General features: G+C 42.9%; 1 protein-coding gene across 1 annotated transcript; it reads right to left on the bottom strand.

Moving 5' to 3' along the window:
* Positions 1-575: 575 nt before the first annotated feature.
* cpox (coproporphyrinogen oxidase) lies at positions 576-17,494 on the bottom strand. The gene is made up of 7 exons (XM_062998241.1): positions 16,954-17,494; positions 10,429-10,572; positions 8,128-8,238; positions 6,262-6,403; positions 5,653-5,871; positions 4,255-4,359; positions 576-1,049 (listed from the first exon to the last, which is right to left on the bottom strand). The coding sequence occupies exons 1-7, from the start codon at positions 17,429-17,431 to the stop codon at positions 965-967; spliced, it is 1,284 nt and encodes a 427-aa protein (XP_062854311.1). The 5' UTR covers positions 17,432-17,494; the 3' UTR covers positions 576-964.
* Between the last annotated feature and the right edge of the window lie 475 nt (positions 17,495-17,969).

The raw sequence follows: 17,969 nt of genomic DNA, 5'->3' as shown, positions 1-17,969 counted from the left end.
CCAGCCAACAGCACCCTGTGGGCAGCGTCCTGTGAGCACTGATGAAGGTCTAGAAGATGACCGACTCAAACAGCAGCAATAGATGAACGATCGTCTCTGACTTTACATCTACAAGGTGGACCGACTAGGTAGGAGTGTCTAATAGAGTGGACAGTGAGTGGACACGGTGTTTAAAAACTCCAGCAGCGCTGCTGTGTCTGATCCACTCATACCAGCACAACACGCACTAACACACCACCACCATGTCAGTGTCACTGCAGTGCTGAGAATCATCCACCACCTAAATAATACCTGCTCTGTGGGGGTCCTGACCATTGAAGAACAGCATGAAAGCAGGTTAAAAAAAATATGTAGAGAAACAGATGGACTACTTAGTGGAGCTGATAAAATGGATGCATTTGAATTGGGCAAAGTGTCGTGCACATTTATCTAACAGCAGATTTAGGATATTTAATTTAAAACATTCATAAAAACTGCCTATAACACTGAAAAAAGGAGTATTTTTTCATGTCCCCACTCTCTAACACACCATTTTACAATGAAATATAATATAAGGAGTAAAATCTGACTCCAGATCCCATCTATGTTTTAATCTTTATATTCCATAATAAATGTATAATATTGTGGTTAAAATCCATGTTTTAGTCACTCAGTCCTGTTACCCTCACATATTCATATTTCTGATAAATGTGGAAATAAAAGTGATGATCAGGAAAACCTGAAACCGATCACGTAAGCATGTAAGAAGAAAAACAGAAACATAAACAGGCAGAAGCAACGTTCAAGTCCTGAGAGGAACAAAACACGGCCAGTCGACAGAGGCCACAGCGGCCGGCTCTCATGTTGGCAGAGCAGAGCTGCTTTTATTAAGATATTCAGTCATATAAAAGCTCTTTTGTGGCACTTCACAGGATCAGGGACAGGATCAGGGACAGGATGAGGTTTCAGTTCGTGTGGGCGCGGTTCAGATCCATTCTTTCGGGTTGCGCAGGACCTCCAGCATCTCGGCTTCTTTGGTGCCGGGGCTCGGCTGGTGCATGTACTCCCATCTGTAAAGAAGAGTAAAGAAGAGCTCAGGAACAGCACAAGGAAGTTACATCCACACAGATTCAGGACTGTTCCAGAGGTTGGTATTATTGGAACGGAACCCTTTACTGGGTGTGATTTTATATGATTTACTCTACGTATGATTTAGGCAAATCTATAAAAATAGAAGCTTGAATTTTGGGTGCTCGGACACCACAGGAGTCTAATACCATAATTAGGGCGCTACTAAATTCACAGATTTTTAAAGAAAAAAGACACATTATAAAACGGATAGTTCCGGTCCTAAAATCTGATTGGCTGAGCCGCGTTCGAAGCCGTTGTAAAATCCCCGATAAACGCACACCTAGGACCACCTCACATCATTCCATATTAATACGCCACTGAATCGAAAAAGTTAATGTTATTTTCGCCCTCATGTTGCCTAGCAACACTGTTAATCGAACTATTTTGCGTCGCGGAAGAATGCTTTATTGTAAGTTTATACACGATAAATACATTTATGAATTAAACATTGTTGTATTTATTATATTTTTTGTTGACCGCCGTTTTATAAAAGCAATAAGCCACTCGAGACCGTGCGTTACTGTTATCACAGTAATGCACGGCCTCTCGTGGCTTATTGCTTTATTTTACATCAGTCATTAAATAACACACATAAATGAATGATAGAATAAATAGAAGCTATGATACACAGCACAGCTCCCTTAACCCTTTGATGCACAAGCTAAGCAAACCCCTTCTAATGCACAACATGGGTGGAAAATGACCCATATTCATCCATTCAAGAATATTTTTATATGCACATTGTTATTCATGTATTTAGTCAGTTATTCATGTATTTAGTCAGTTATTCTTGTATTTAGTCAGTTATTCATGTATTTAGTCAGTTATTCATGTATTTAGTCAGTTATTCTTGTATTTAGTCAGTTATTCATGTATTTAGTCAGTTATTCATGTATTTAGTCAGTTATTCTTGTATTTAGTCAGTTATTCTTGTATTTAGTCAGTTATTCATGTATTTAGTCAGTTATTCATGTATTTAGTCAGTTATTCTTGTATTTAGTCAGTTATTCATGTATTTAGTCAGTTATTCTTGTATTTAGTCAGTTATTCATGTATTTAGTCATTCATGTATTTAGTCAGTTATTCTTGTATTTAGTCAGTTATTCATGTATTTAGTCAGTTATTCTTGTATTTAGTCAGTTATTCATGTATTTAGTCAGTTATTCATGTATTTAGTCAGTTATTCATGTATTTAGTCAGTTATTCATGTATTTAGTCAGTTATTCTTGTATTTAGTCAGTTATTCATGTATTTAGTCAGTTATTCATGTATTTAGTCAGTTATTCTTGTATTTAGTCAGTTATTCATGTATTTAGTCATTCATGTATTTAGTCAGTTATTCTTGTATTTAGTCAGTTATTCATGTATTTAGTCAGTTATTCTTGTATTTAGTCAGTTATTCTTGTATTTAGTCAGTTATTCTTGTATTTAGTCAGTTTTTCATGTATTTAGTCAGTTATTCTTGTATTTAGTCAGTTATTCATGTATTTAGTCAGTTATTCTTGTATTTAGTCAGTTATTCATGTATTTAGTCAGTTATTCTTGTATTTAGTCAGTTATTCATGTATTTAGTCAGTTATTCTTGTATTTAGTCAGTTATTCATGTATTTAGTCAGTTTTTCATGTATTTAGTCAGTTATTCATGTATTTAGTCAGTTATTCTTGTATTTAGTCAGTTATTCATGTATTTAGTCAGTTTTTCATGTATTTAGTCAGTTATTCATGTATTTAGTCAGTTATTCATGTATTTAGTCATTCATGTATTTAGTCAGTTATTCTTGTATTTAGTCAGTTATTCATGTATTTAGTCAGTTATTCATGTATTTAGTCATTCATGTATTTAGTCAGTTATTCATGTATTTAGTCAGTTATTCATGTATTTAGTCATTCATGTATTTAGTCAGTTATTCTTGTATTTAGTCAGTTATTCATGTATTTAGTCATTCATGTATTTAGTCAGTTATTCTTGTATTTAGTCAGTTATTCATGTATTTAGTCAGTTATTCTTGTATTTAGTCAGTTATTCTTGTATTTAGTCAGTTTTTCATGTATTTAGTCAGTTATTCATGTATTTAGTCAGTTATTCTTGTATTTAGTCAGTTATTCATGTATTTAGTCAGTTATTCTTGTATTTAGTCAGTTATTCATGTATTTAGTCAGTTATTCATGTATTTAGTCAGTTATTCTTGTATTTAGTCAGTTATTCATGTATTTAGTCAGTTATTCATGTATTTAGTCAGTTATTCTTGTATTTAGTCAGTTATTCATGTATTTAGTCAGTTATTCATGTATTTAGTCAGTTATTCTTGTATTTAGTCAGTTATTCTTGTATTTAGTCAGTTATTCGTGTATTTAGTCAGTTATTCATGTATTTAGTCAGTTATTCATGTATTTAGTCAGTTATTCTTGTATTTAGTATGTATTTAGTCAGTTATTCATGTCTTAGCTAATAAAAGCTATCTATACTAGAATATGTAAACAGCTAGCAAGCAAATAGTATTGGATATATTCAAGATTCAAGACACTTACAAATGTCAGTAGTTTCTGTCAAATTCCATAGTAAATACATAAGGGTCATTTTTGACCCATGTTGTGCATTAGGAGGGTAGTGATACAAAAATGATTTTTATTAAAGAAGCAAAAAATATAAAACTGAAATAAGGATTTGTGATGATCAAAAACAAGTTAATTGAGGAATTCATGGAAGATTGAATGACAAAATTAATTTATTGCAAAGATATAAAAAAATAGAAACTCAGTTGGGTCACTTTTGACCCAGGTTGTGCATCAAAGGGTTAATAGATGGATGTAAACCTAGAACATCCAGCAACGGTGCGAGGCTTCATGTTCTGCCTTAAAAAGGGCAGTTGTAGCCTAGTGGTTAAGGTACTGGACTAGTAAGCAGAAGGTTACCGGTTCAAACCCCGCCACTGTTGGGCCCTTGAGCAAGGCCCTTAACCCTCAATTGCTTAAAACTGTATACTGTAAGTCGCTTTGGATAAAAGCGTCTGCTAAATGCCGAAAATGTAAATGTAAAATACGAAGATACTCGTCCGTATCTTCACCGAATCTTTGAGATGCCTTAGCTAGACGGCTGTCCCCACCCACCACCCACAGACCCAGTGTAGCCTCTGTATGACTAACCTGGCAGTGAGCGGTAGAGACATGATGATGCTCTCGATCCTGGATCCTGGAGTAGCCAGACCGAACTTCACACCCCGATCATAGACCAGGTTAAACTCCACGTACCTGAGACACCAGAGTGTCACGATTAGTTACATGCAGGAAACACATTTTTACAGAAGCAGACAAATGTACTCGCTGCATTTTGTTGTGTATTTTGGATTAGAGACACATTTCTTTCAGCTTCATTCCCAGGATTTTTCATTCATACATCATTAGAACTACTGATTAATATTACAATAACATACATAAGGGTGAGGGATCTACTAGATGTTGAGCTAACGGAGGTCCCTTATAGTTTATGGGTTGAATGCAGCAGATTTGATCAGCGTAAAAACTTGAGGGGCAGCTGAGATGTGTAGCCATGATTAGTGGTCAGAGGAGGGACGATCCACAAATCTCTAATAGGTTCTTATCGAAGCCAAAGGACATAAAGGCTACGGCGATGTACAGCGGGCCAGTTGTAGCTTAGAGGTTAAGGTACGTGGCTAGTAATCGAAAGAACACTGGTTCAAGCCCCCACAACAGCCAGGTTGCCACTGTTGGGCCAGGCCCTTAAACTGTAACAGTATAATGTATAAGCAATTGAGGGTTTAGGGCCTTGCCAAGGGCCCAACTGGCAGTTTACTGGTGGGGGCTTGAACAAGCTCCTACTACTGTGGATCCTATTGCAGATCATTTTAATCCTGGTGATGAGGTGAATGTCTCAGACCCTTCAGTGTAGGGCGCTGCCAGTCTTAGTACCCGTGCTAACTCCTGTCAGCCATCGAAAACACCACAAATGGGCACGTTTGCAATGTACTGGGTGCACTATTGCACCAACAGCTGAGCTAAAGGACCTGCTGGTGTGATGTCCTGGCACCAGATACCACAGAACACCTTCGGACGTCTTGTGGAGTCCAGGTCTCGGCCAAGTCTCCAACTGTTCTAACAAGCAATAAAAGCTCCAGACTTTCCTCCCATTATTCAGAGCTGCTCTCAGATGCCCTTCTAAAAAAACATATTTATTTATTTAGGCTTTTGATGAGTCTTTCCATACCAGGGGTGTGTGGCACCGATCCTGGGGGTCGGGGCAGTCTGGTGCTCTCATGTTTTTAGATTTGCTGACGCAGCATGTTGGCTTCTGGCTGCACCTGATTTCTGACCCTTAGGATGATTATAGACAGAGGCGCAGAGCTTGGGGGTTCTGGGACATAGAAACTCCTGGTGATCAGGGATGTTGGGTTGCTGTCGTTCTGCCTCTCTTGTCCGATCACTCAGGTTTGGTGACGGTGGGGGAGGTAGGCGTCCTCATGACTGATACCTGCTCGCTCTCCTTTTTAATTATTATGTAATAATTAGGGGTGTCTGGTTCCTCACCTGCCACGTCGGATCTGCTGCCAGTCCTTCTCCTCCTGGGTGAACCTGTCGTTGAGATGTTTCTGGACGATGGGCAGGTAACACGGCACCACCGTCTTGGCGCAGCTCCTCACGAATTTGAACACCTCCTCCTGGCTCGGCGAGTCGAGATCATCGAAGAAAATCCCCCCGATGCCTCTGGTCTCGTTTCGGTGCCGGATAAAAAAGTAGCGATCGCACCTATAAAGGAAGAGACGCTCGTCTTAAACTATTAAGGTCAAGCAGTTACTATAAAGTTTCTACAGGAACACTAGGCCACAATTTAGGGAAATTCGTAAAGAAAAAATTTGGAAATGCTTTGTCTGAGGTTATCGGACTCCACCGAACCAAAGTCAGAGCCATTTTATCCAAATGAAAGGAACTTGGAGCAGTGCTGAATCTACAGTACACAGAATTATTCATTTATTTAGCGACCGGCCCACCGGTACAAGTCTAAACATTTACAGAGATCTTGATTTGGCAGGATCTAGAATTTAAACACTGCCACCCACAACCTCCACGCACACACACATTAACTTCACTCACACACGTCATATACACGTGGTCCTGCTAGAATAAGGACTGTCGTACCATTTCTTGAAGTCGGGGTAGTACTGTGAGTGATGTTTATCACACGCGTCACGCAGAACCCCGTGGAAATGAGCGGCGTCTTCCTCATCGATGTACACGGGGGTGAGATCAGTACCACCCCCAAACCACCACTGCTTAGAGCCTGAGAGAGGCACAATACACAAAACCACAGCTTATACAAACCCACATTGTGTTCAGGTTCTCCACAGAGAAACAGAGAGTTCACTCATACAGATTTACTGTCTGTAACGAAGCTTAAATAATCCGATTATTGTTATTATATTTTGTGGGATCATTACTAACGAAAAATGAGCTGAAGGTCTGAGATCCATCCCAACGCATGTTAATCAAGTCTTGACGCCAATCAGAGGCAGATCCATTGTACATTTAAATAGGAGGAGGAATGTAAACAAAAAAGTAGCTCCAGCAGGTAAAAGTGTTCACAGGAGCATTTATTTCTTCATTATTTATTTATTTATTTATTTATTTATTATTTAACGTCATGTTTTACACTTTGGTTACAGTCATGACAGGAACGGTAGTCACTCATTACACAAGATTCATCAGTTCACAAGTTTAATATCAAACACAATCATGAACAATTTAGTATCTCCAGTTCACCTCACTTGCACGTCATTGGACTGTTGGAGGAAACCGGAGCTCCTGGAGGAAACCCACACAGACACGGGGAGAACATGCAAACTGCACACAGAAAGGACCCGGACCGCCCCACCTGGGGATCGAACCCAGGACCTTCTTGCTACCCACCGAGCCACCATCACAGGAGCATACAAATTTATATAGTGTTTTCCTGTATAGTTTTAATTTGTCATACTGCTGTATAATAGTAATTGGCAGCACGGTGGCTCGGTGGGTAGCACTGTCGCCTCACAGCAGGAAGGTCCTGGGTTCGATCCCCAGGTGGAGCGATTAGGGTCCTTTCTGTGTGGAGTTTGCATGTTCTCCCCGTGTCTGCGTGGGTTTCCTCCAGGTGCTCCGGTTTCCTCCCACAGTACAAAGGCGTGCAAGTGAGGTGAACTGGAGATACTAAATTGTCCATGACTGTGTTTGATATTAAATTTGTGAGCTGATGAGTCTTGTGTAATGAGTAACTACCGTTCCTGTCATGAATGTAACCAGAGTGTAAAACCTGACGTTAAAATCCTAATAAATAAATAAATTCCACTTGTTTAGGACTTGGTTAAACCACCTTTTTGGAGTCTTCATTAATTTTGTCTAGCATGTTGGAGTACTTGGTGGCTCAGTGGGTAGCACGGTCACCTCACAGCAAGAAGGTCCTGAGTTCGATTCCCAGGTGTGATGGAGTTTGCATGTTTTACCTGCAAGTCTGCATGGGTTATGGGTTTCTTTGGGAGCTCCGGTTTCCTCCAACAGTCCAATTAAGTAAACTGGATATGCAAAATTGGCTGTGACGGTGTCATTAACACTGAACTGATGAATTATGGGTAACATGTAACTACCTGTCCTGTCATGAATAGAACCAAAGTGGAAAATATCACCTTACTTAGATAGTTTTAAAGAGATCTAGAGAGGAAACAGGACAAATTTCTACTGTATAAAGTGACTGAAGTGCTTTGTAGCACCTGATATGTATTGATAAGGTTTTCAGGGGTCATAACAGTGGATCATCCTGGTCCTCATACCTAAATTGATCCCCATGCCTTGTTTATAGTTTATTTACAAGACTGATTAGTATAACCTTTTATTTTATGCCCATTTAAACACTGTAGGATTGAATATTAGAACCCGGGTTGAAAGGGGTGTGACTGTTTTAGGGAGGACGGATGCGGTCGTAAGATAAGACGCTCTCTCTCTCCGAGCTCGACGACACGGCTGAACACTCACCGTCGGCGTCCTCCACCTCGAAGTATCTGTAGTTAAAGTGCACTGTTGGAATGTGGGGGTTTTTGGAGTGGATCACCGAGCTGACGCCCATGGCAATAAAGGGCAGCTTCCCTGGAACACAGAGATAACGAGAGAGCCGTTAGCACGACAGACGCTCATGTCACGTAAAACTATGACAAGAGAGCAGCTGAACCAAAATAGGGTCATAAAAACGAAGTGAAATCGCGTTTACGACATGTTTCACCATGCTTAAAATGTGGTTGTTTTATTTAGCCAGTAATGTCAAACAATAATTTCATTACAAACCCCATGAATAAAAGTAAATGTAATGTAACGTAATGTCCATGTTATCAGCTCCACTTACCATATAGAAGCACTTTGTAGTTCTACAATTACTGACTGTAGTCCATCTGTTTCTCTGCATGCTTTGTTACCCCCTTTCATGCTGTTCTTCAATGGTCAGGACCCCCACAGGACCACCACAGAGCAGGTATTATTTAGGTGGTGGATCATTCTCAGCACTGCAGTGACACTGACATGAGTGGATAAGACACAGCAGCGCTGCTGGAGTTTTTAAACACCTCACTATCACTGCTGGACTGAGAATAGTCCACCAGACAACAGCGCCCCGTGTGCAGCGTCCTGTGACCACTGATGAAGGTCTAGAAGATGAGCGACTCAAACAGCAGCAATAGATGAGCGATCGTCTCTGACTTTACATCTACAAGGTGGACCAACTAGGTAGGAGCGTCTAATAGAGTGGACAGTGAGTGGACACGGTATTTAAAAACTCCAGCAGCGCTGCTGTGTCTGATCCACTCATACCAGCACAACACACACTAACACACCACCACCATGTCAGTGTCACTGCAGTGCTGAGAATCATCCACCACCTAAATAATACCTGCTCTGTGGTGGTCCTGTGGGGGTCCTGACCATTGAAGAACAGCATGAAAGGGGGTAACAAAGTATGTAGAGAAACAGATGGACTACAGTCAGTAATTGTAGAACTACAAAGTGCTTCTTTGTGGTAAGTGGAGCTGATAACATGGACAGTGAGTGTAGAAACAAGGAGGTGGTTTTAATGTTGTGGCTGATCGGTGTTTACGAAGATCCCTCGTATATATTCCTTCCCTCCATTTAGTCATTTCCGATTGTGAATCCGCTGCCGCTTGCACGACCCCAGATCTGATCCCTTCAGTCCCCTCAGACACGTGTGTCATCAGCGGCCGCTTATTATCACCTGCCAGTGTGCGGAGAGTCACGCTAGGCACCAAATTCGACAAGGTAAAGCCTGAAATATCTTATTGTTGTTCTGTTCTCGTTTAAAATGCCCCAAAAACATTTTAAATGTTTATAAATCACTGGATTTCTGTTTCTATTTGCATTTTATCTTCTGTCCCAACCTTATCTGAAGTAAGTTTGTACATACGGTAATGACTGAGCTTAGTCTGGTATAAAACAGTCAATTATTACAACACAGGCAGTGAATATGTAACCTGCACACAGAGCTGATAAACTGCTGTTTAACTGTGCACCAACCCCCTACCGCACCCACAAGATCGTACAAACATCGTAAATACGGGTGCAAGGACTGACCAAACAGCACTGAGCTCAAAAACGTACGTAATAACTTAATCACACACCTAATAAAAAGCCTAAACGAACAACGATCGACTCAGCAGCAGGTCCTGGGTATCCAAAGCGACTTATAGTTATGACTGATACAGTGCAAGCAAGGGAGGGCCTAGTGGTTAAGGTACTGGACTAGTAGTCAGAAGGTCACTGGTTCAAGCCCCACCACTGCCAGGTTGCTGCTGTTGGGCCCTGTTGGGCTCAGACTGTATACTGTAACTGTAATGTAAGTCGCTTCGGATAAAAGCGTCTGCTAAATGCCGAAAATGTAAATGTAAACGTAAATGAGAGCCCAACAGTGGCAACCTGGTGGTGGTGGGGCTTGAACCAGCAACCTTTTGATTACTGGTCCGGTACCTAAACCTCTGAGCTACCACTTCCCTGCTGCTGCAGTTACGACCTCTGCTGGCTGACGGGGGAAGACGGAGCTCAGTGCGTGACTCTCCGTGCGCGATACGGATCTTCATATAATCTTGCTTGGCAGGTGAAAAGAAGCGGTCGGCTATTGCACGTGTTGGAGGGGGTGTGTGTTAGTTTTGCCCTTCTCAAACTGACAGTCTGGACCTTGAATCTGATGAAAATACCCCTGCAGACCCCAGTAGGTTCTCTAACACATTAAACCCAACATTTAAGTAAATAAAGCGAGTAAATAAATAGCCCCCTTACCGTCCTTCGCCTTGAGCGATTTGCCCCGGCTGCGCATCTGCTTGGCGGCTTCTTCTGAGAGGTGACCGGACACCACCGACACGTTCACTCCGGCTTTCTCAAACACCTTACTGTCCTGCAGAACACAGCTGATCCCGCCTCCACCTACATCACAGAAATAACAGCCATCACAGCGATGCATTATGGGTATACAGTTACTGACTGTAAGTGAAACAGCAGATCTGCTGGAGCTTCCAACAGATACAAATACGTTTACCATGGTATGTGATCATGGATACACTATTTGGCTCTTTAAACACGCCTATCACACCTGTTTCAGGTGAAGACACGCCTCCGGGTTTCCTGTCTCGGCATTCTAGTGCCCCAGTTTAGAGTGAGGTCTGTAAATGGTTCACATGTTTGGTGTGGTGGGTAACACTGTCACCTCACAGCAACAAGGTATTGGGTTCGACTGGGAATCGAACCCAGGACCTTCTTGTTGTCCCGTCACACCTGGGAATCGAACCCAGGACCTCCTTGTTGTCCCGTCACACCTGGGAATCGAACCCAGGACCTCCTTGTTGTCCCGTCACACCTGGGAATCGAACCCAGGACCTCCTTGTTGTCCCGTCACACCTGGGAATCGAACCCAGGACCTCCTTGTTGTCCCGTCACACCTGGGAATCGAACTCAGGACCTTCTTGTTGTCCCGTCACACCTGGGAATCGAACTCAGGACCTTCTTGTTGTCCCGTCACACCTGGGAATCGAACCCAGGACCTCCTTGTTGTCCCGTCACACCTGGGAATCGAACTCAGGACCTTCTTGTTGTCCCGTCACACCTGGGAATCGAACCCAGGACCTCCTTGTTGTCCCAACACACCTGGGAATCGAACTCAGGACCTCCTTGTTGTCCCGACACACCTGGGAATCGAACTCAGGACCTCCTTGTTGTCCCGTCACACCTGGGAATCGAACTCAGGACCTTCTTGTTGTCCCGTCACACCTGGGAATCGAACTCAGGACCTTCTTGTTGTCCCGTCACACCTGGGAATCGAACCCAGGACCTCCTTGTTGTCCCGTCACACCTGGGAATCGAACTCAGGACCTTCTTGTTGTCCCGTCACACCTGGGAATCGAACCCAGGACCTCCTTGTTGTCCCAACACACCTGGGAATCGAACTCAGGACCTCCTTGTTGTCCCGACACACCTGGGAATCGAACTCAGGACCTCCTTGTTGTCCCGACACACCTGGGAATCGAACCCAGGACCTTCTTGTTGTCCCATCACACCTGGGAATCGAACCCAGGACCTTCTTGTTGTCCCGTCACACCTGGGAATCGAACCCAGGACCTTCTTGTTGTCCCGACACACCTGGGAATCGAACCCAGGACCTTCTTGTTGTCCCGTCACACCTGGGAATCGAACTCAGGACCTCCTTGTTGTCCCGTCACACCTGGGAATCGAACCCAGGACCTCCTTGTTGTCCCAACACACCTGGGAATCGAACCCAGGACCTTCTTGTTGTCCCGTCACACCTGGGAATCGAACCCAGGACCTCCTTGTTGTCCCGTCACACCTGGGAATCGAACTCAGGACCTCCTTGTTGTCCCAACACACCTGGGAATCGAACCCAGGACCTCCTTGATGGGAATCGAACCCAGGACCTTCTTGATGGGAATCGAACCCAGGACCTTCTTGTTGTCCCGTCACACCTGGGAATCGAACCCAGGACCTCCTTGTTGTCCCGTCACACCTGGGAATCGAACCCAGGACCTCCTTGTTGTCCCGTCACACCTGGGAATCGAACCCAGGACCTCCTTGTTGTCCCGTCACACCTGGGAATCGAACCCAGGACCTCCTTGTTGTCCCAACACACCTGGGAATCAAACCCAGGACCTCCTTGTTGTCCCGTCACACCTGGGAATCGAACCCAGGACCTCCTTGTTGTCCCGTCACACCTGGGAATCGAACCCAGGACCTCCTTGTTGTCCCGTCACACCTGGGAATCGAACCCAGGACCTTCTTGTTGTCCCAACACACCTGGGAATCAAACCCAGGACCTCCTTGTTGTCCCGTCACACCTGGGAATCGAACCCAGGACCTCCTTGTTGTCCCGTCACACCTGGGAATCGAACCCAGGACCTCCTTGTTGTCCCGTCACACCTGGGAATCGAACCCAGGACCTCCTTGTTGTCCCGTCACACCTGGGAATCGAACCCAGGACCTTCTTGTTGTCCCAACACACCTGGGAATCAAACCCAGGACCTCCTTGTTGTCCCGTCACACCTGGGAATCGAACCCAGGACCTTCTTGTTGTCCCGTCACACCTGGGAATCGAACCCAGGACCTTCTTGATGGGAATCGAACCCAGGACCTCCTTGTTGTCCCGTCACACCTGGGAATCGAACCCAGGACCTCCTTGTTGTCCCGTCACACCTGGGAATCGAACCCAGGACCTTCTTGTTGTCCCAACACACCTGGGAATCAAACCCAGGACCTCCTTGTTGTCCCGTCACACCTGGGAATCGAACCCAGGACCTTCTTGTTGTCCCAACACACCTGGGAATCAAACCCAGGACCTCCTTGTTGTCCCGTCACACCTGGGAATCGAACCCAGGACCTTCTTGTTGTCCCGTCACACCTGGGAATCGAACCCAGGACCTCCTTGTTGTCCCGTCACACCTGGGAATCGAACCCAGGACCTTCTTGTTGTCCGTGCAGGTTTTCTTTCGGGTGCTCTGGTTTCCTCCCACAGTACAAAGACGTGCAGTCAGGTTAACTGGAGATACTAAATCGCCCTTAGCTGTGAATGTGTGTGGCACTTTATTAGGTACACCTATGTGGTACATTCATTCGCTGATTATTTCATAAGCCACACCTACCATGCAGATGAACCTTGTGGGTATACAATTACTGATTGATGCTCTGTACACTTGGTAACCAGAGGAACCCTCACTGACCAGATGGACCATTCTCAGCACTGCATTGACGCTAAAATGGTAATGACATATTAGTGTGTGTTGTTCTGATGTGAGTGTATCAGGTGCAGCAGTGTTGTTGGGATTCTTAAACACCTCAGTGTCTCTGCTGAGAGAAATATAGCACTCGGACCAAAAAAATATAAACCCAGCGGCGTCCTGTGATCAGGGTACGTGTTCCTATTAAAGAGGCCAGAAGGTGTAAACAGGATTCCCAACAACCCTGCTGCACCTGCTACACTCATACCAGGTGGACAGTCCTGACAATTCTACATCACCCAAACATCATCTGGTCAGTGGGGGTCCTCTGTGGGTCGCTTTTGATTGATAATGAGGAATAGGAAGGTGGCAACAGTCAGTATTTGTATACCCTCAAAGCTCATCTGTATGGTATGTCTTGCTTATACAATAGATAGGTGTACCTAATAAGGGCTCAGTGAGTGGATATCACAGTATATTACCAAGCATCTTTTCCACTGTTCCACATAGTTGTCTAGAATTAATTCAAACTCATAGCTGCCACAGGTGGCTTAACCGAGCAGGATTAACGTCCTAGCAGTCATGAGATTTCATGTTCTTTATCCTTGACTGAATGATTGGAATGCAAACTGCTCTGTTAGAAAATAAATAAAACATGAATATGATATATTTTCTGTGTGTTTTCCAAAAATAATGACATCTGCTGGTTCAAAAATATTAATTTGGTCAATATATAGTTGTTCTATTATTATTATTATTATTATTATTATTATTTCTGTTTCTTCCAAATGTCTACTCTTTGGGTCTTCAGGCTGCTGGCCGTCCTTCTCTTACAAGCATGGCCTCCTAATTCCTCACTAGTGAATACGATTCACAAGAACTGCTGACTTCTCTGTGCCCATATCAGACATCCCAAGTTGCAAAAACTCATTTCAGGGAGGTACCCCCGGACCGGGACCTCGACCCCCCAAGCCCAAAAACCAAAAAATAAAAAAACCTCTCGCACACACCAAAGCATATGGGTGATAACAGAACTTTTAGGAGCTGCAAACTGAGCTACTAAGCTAACTGTGCGTGTCACAAACACATAAATGTGTACTACATAGTGCACTAGTTAGTGTGAAAGATAATAGATTTATGTTCCCTACATAGTGCACTAGATAGTGTGAAAGATAATAGATTTATGTTCCCTACATAGTGCACTAGATAGTGTAAAAGATAATAGATTTATGTTCCCTACATAGTGCACTAGATTGTATATTAGAAAAGAATTTATGTTCCTTACTTAGTGCACTAGATAGTGTACTAGATAATAGACTTATGTTTCTTACATAATGCTTTAGGTAGCGCATTAGTTAACGGATTTATGTTCCCTACATAGTGCACTAGATAGTAAATTAGACAATTGGTTTATGTTCCCTATGTAGTGCACTAGATAGTGAATTATACAATTGGTTTATGTTCACTACATAGTGCACTAGATTGTATATCAGATCACGGATTTATGTTCCCTACATAGTGCACTAGATAGTGTATTAGATAACGCATTCATGTTCACTACATGGTGCACTAGAAAGTATAACTAGATGATGATTTGTGTTCCTTACATAGTGCACTAGATAGTATTTTAGATATAAATTTATGTTGCCTACATAGTGCACTAGATAGTGTATTACATAATTATGTTCCTTACATAGTGCACTAGATAGTGTATTAGATAACGCATTCATGTTCACTACATGGTGCACTAGAAAGTATAACTAGATGATGATTTGTGTTCCTTACATAGTGCACTAGATAGTATTTTAGATATAAATTTATGTTGCCTACATAGTGCACTAGATAGTGTATTACATAATTATGTTCCTTACATAGTGCACTAGATAGTGTATTAGATAACGCATTCATGTTCACTACATGGTGCACTAGAAAGTATAACTAGATGATGATTTATGTTCCCTACATAGTGCACTAAATAGTATTTTAGATATAAATTTATGTTCCCTACATAGTGCACTAGATAGTGTATTACATAATTATGTTCCTTACATAGTACACTAGATAGTGTATTACATAAATAATTATGTTCCCTACATAGTGCACTAGAGAGTATATTAGACAATTGATTTATGTTCCCTACACAGTGCACTAGATTGTAAATCAGATAACGGATTTATCTTCCTTACATAGTGCACTAGATAGTGTAGTACATCATTAATTATGTTCCCTACACAGTGCACTAGATTGTAGATCAGATAACGGATTTATGTTCCCTACATAGTGCACTAGATTGTAGATCAGATAACGGATTTATGTTCCCTACATAGTGCACTAGATTGTAGATCAGATAACGGATTTAATGCGCGTGCACGTTTGTGTCGCTCTTGGCGGCTCGTTCCAGATTCCGGGAGATTTTATCTGACTTGCGGGTATCAGGGAGCCGCTATGTATGTGCGGGAGACTCCCGGAACTTCCGGGAGACTTGGGATGTCTGCCATATATATATATATATATATAAAGTTAGTTTGATTGCACACATTAGACTGACCCACAGGTATCACCATGGGAAAGTCTGGGATGCTCTGTACATTTTAAGTCAGGAACGTCACTAGAAACTATTTCTAAGCAACTTCAGGTCCTGTTATCATGTTCAAAATACAAATGACAAAACGGTCACCTAATGCTTAGATAAAGCCAAAATAAGCTTAACATTGTTTTGGGCTTTGACTGCTGATCACATGGACATCAAAAAGCCTTCTGGACGAGAGATTTGTGGTTAGATTAGTTGCAAAAATAATTGAAATCAAGATAGTATATGGACAAAAGTATTGGGCCACCCTTTACACCAGTTGCTAACAGGTGTAATAAATCAATGATATGAAGGAAACCATATGCTTCCAACTTTGTAACAACAATTTTTGTTCATTTTCATGACTGCACCCCTGTGCATCAAAGCGAGCTCTATAAAGACATGAAGAACAGCTCGGTTTACAGCGGGTCCTGACCTCAGCCCCACTCAACAGCTCTGGAAGGAACCGGAACATCAGTTCAGGCTTTCTTGACCAACATCAGTGCCCATCCATACAAATACTATATTGTACTGGGGTCAGAGGCGTACGGCGCCCCTGGAGCAGAGAAGGTTAAGGGCCTCGTTTAAGGTGGCTGCATGGCAGAGCTGGGATTCGAACTCTCAACCTTACAGTTGATAGCCCAAAGCTCTACCCACTAGGTTACCACTGTCCTAACCGTCTGTCCTAAAGGTCCTTCAAAGTCTTGTGAGAAGCCTTCTCAGAAGAGTAGCTGAAAGATCACGTAGAGGTCAGTCCGTATGGGGTGGCCAACAAGCTCATGGTCAGGTGTCCGAATACTTTCAGCCATATAGTGTACATGTCTACTACACAGTATAAGGATGCTAAAGTTGTAGCCTAGTGGTTAAAGTACTGGACTAGTAATCGAAAGGTCGCTGGTTCAAGTCCCACCACTGCCAGGTTGCTACTGTTGGACCCTTGAGCAAGGCCCTTAACCCTCAATTGCTTAGACTGTGTACGGTCACACTGAATGTGAATGTAAATCATGCCTAAAGTACCTTCTTCACGGTTCCACCGGTCCACCTTGAACTTTCCTCCATCCACCTCCTGCAGGGCTTTACAGAACTCGGCCTGGGTCTCCATGATCAGCATCTCCATCCTGCTGCTCATCTCATGCTTCTTCTTCTCCAGAACCTGGAGATCTGTGACCGGTGGGGACATGAACTTACTGCTCCTCTCCCTGATATCACCCTCATCTTCCACCTTCTCCTTCTTCAGCCTGGTGGCCATCTCTGCTCGCTGAACTTGGTACAGCCCGGCTGCCATCATGCCCACCACACCTGTGGTCATCAGCACTGCCCTCCTGTACCTGCTCCATGTTCCTGCTGCACCATGCACCACTTCTCTACTGCTCATGGACCTTGTACACCATCGTCCTCCTGCTGGAATGTGCGATCGAAGCAGGTTTTTAGGCTGGCACAGCCTCAGTGTGGATCCTAACGTTCTGTTTAAACCTGACAACACGAATAAAGACATTCTGTCCGCTGTAAATGCACCAAAATAAACAAAAAAGCTGCTCACAGTGTCAATAACTGTCGCACTTGATCAGTCGTGTAAGCCAGCACGTACTTTTGTGACTCCGATAAACCCCGCCTTACTATTCTGTGATTGGTTCACGGATATAACCCGCGCTCTGATTGGCCGAACGACGCCTGACAAAGATTTTCTATCTATAGAGAGCTGTCACTCTTTAGGGCTTCTTGTTTATTTTGAAAGTTGAATTGAAAACGAGCGAGATCTGAAAGTCTTTGCGTCTTAAAAGTCTTTGGTAGGGCTTCTCCACACAGTGATTCATTTCAGTGATTCGACTCATTTGGTTCAGGACGGAATAATTAATAATTATTAAAATATCACAGATACAAACACGTTTCTCACAGATTTAAAGCTCCAACTTTCTAATTAATTGACACATCGAGTACTAAATTATTAATAATTTATTCCAATCGTTTATCTTTTATGGTAATGGAAACGTCAACTCACATTGAATCGAATTCTTAAATAAGTGTTTTAATCC

The sequence above is a fragment of the Trichomycterus rosablanca genome, chromosome 7 (genome assembly GCF_030014385.1).
Source record: "Trichomycterus rosablanca isolate fTriRos1 chromosome 7, fTriRos1.hap1, whole genome shotgun sequence".
Lineage (NCBI taxonomy): Eukaryota > Metazoa > Chordata > Actinopteri > Siluriformes > Trichomycteridae > Trichomycterus > Trichomycterus rosablanca.
This window is presented reverse-complemented; position numbering and strand designations above follow the sequence as displayed.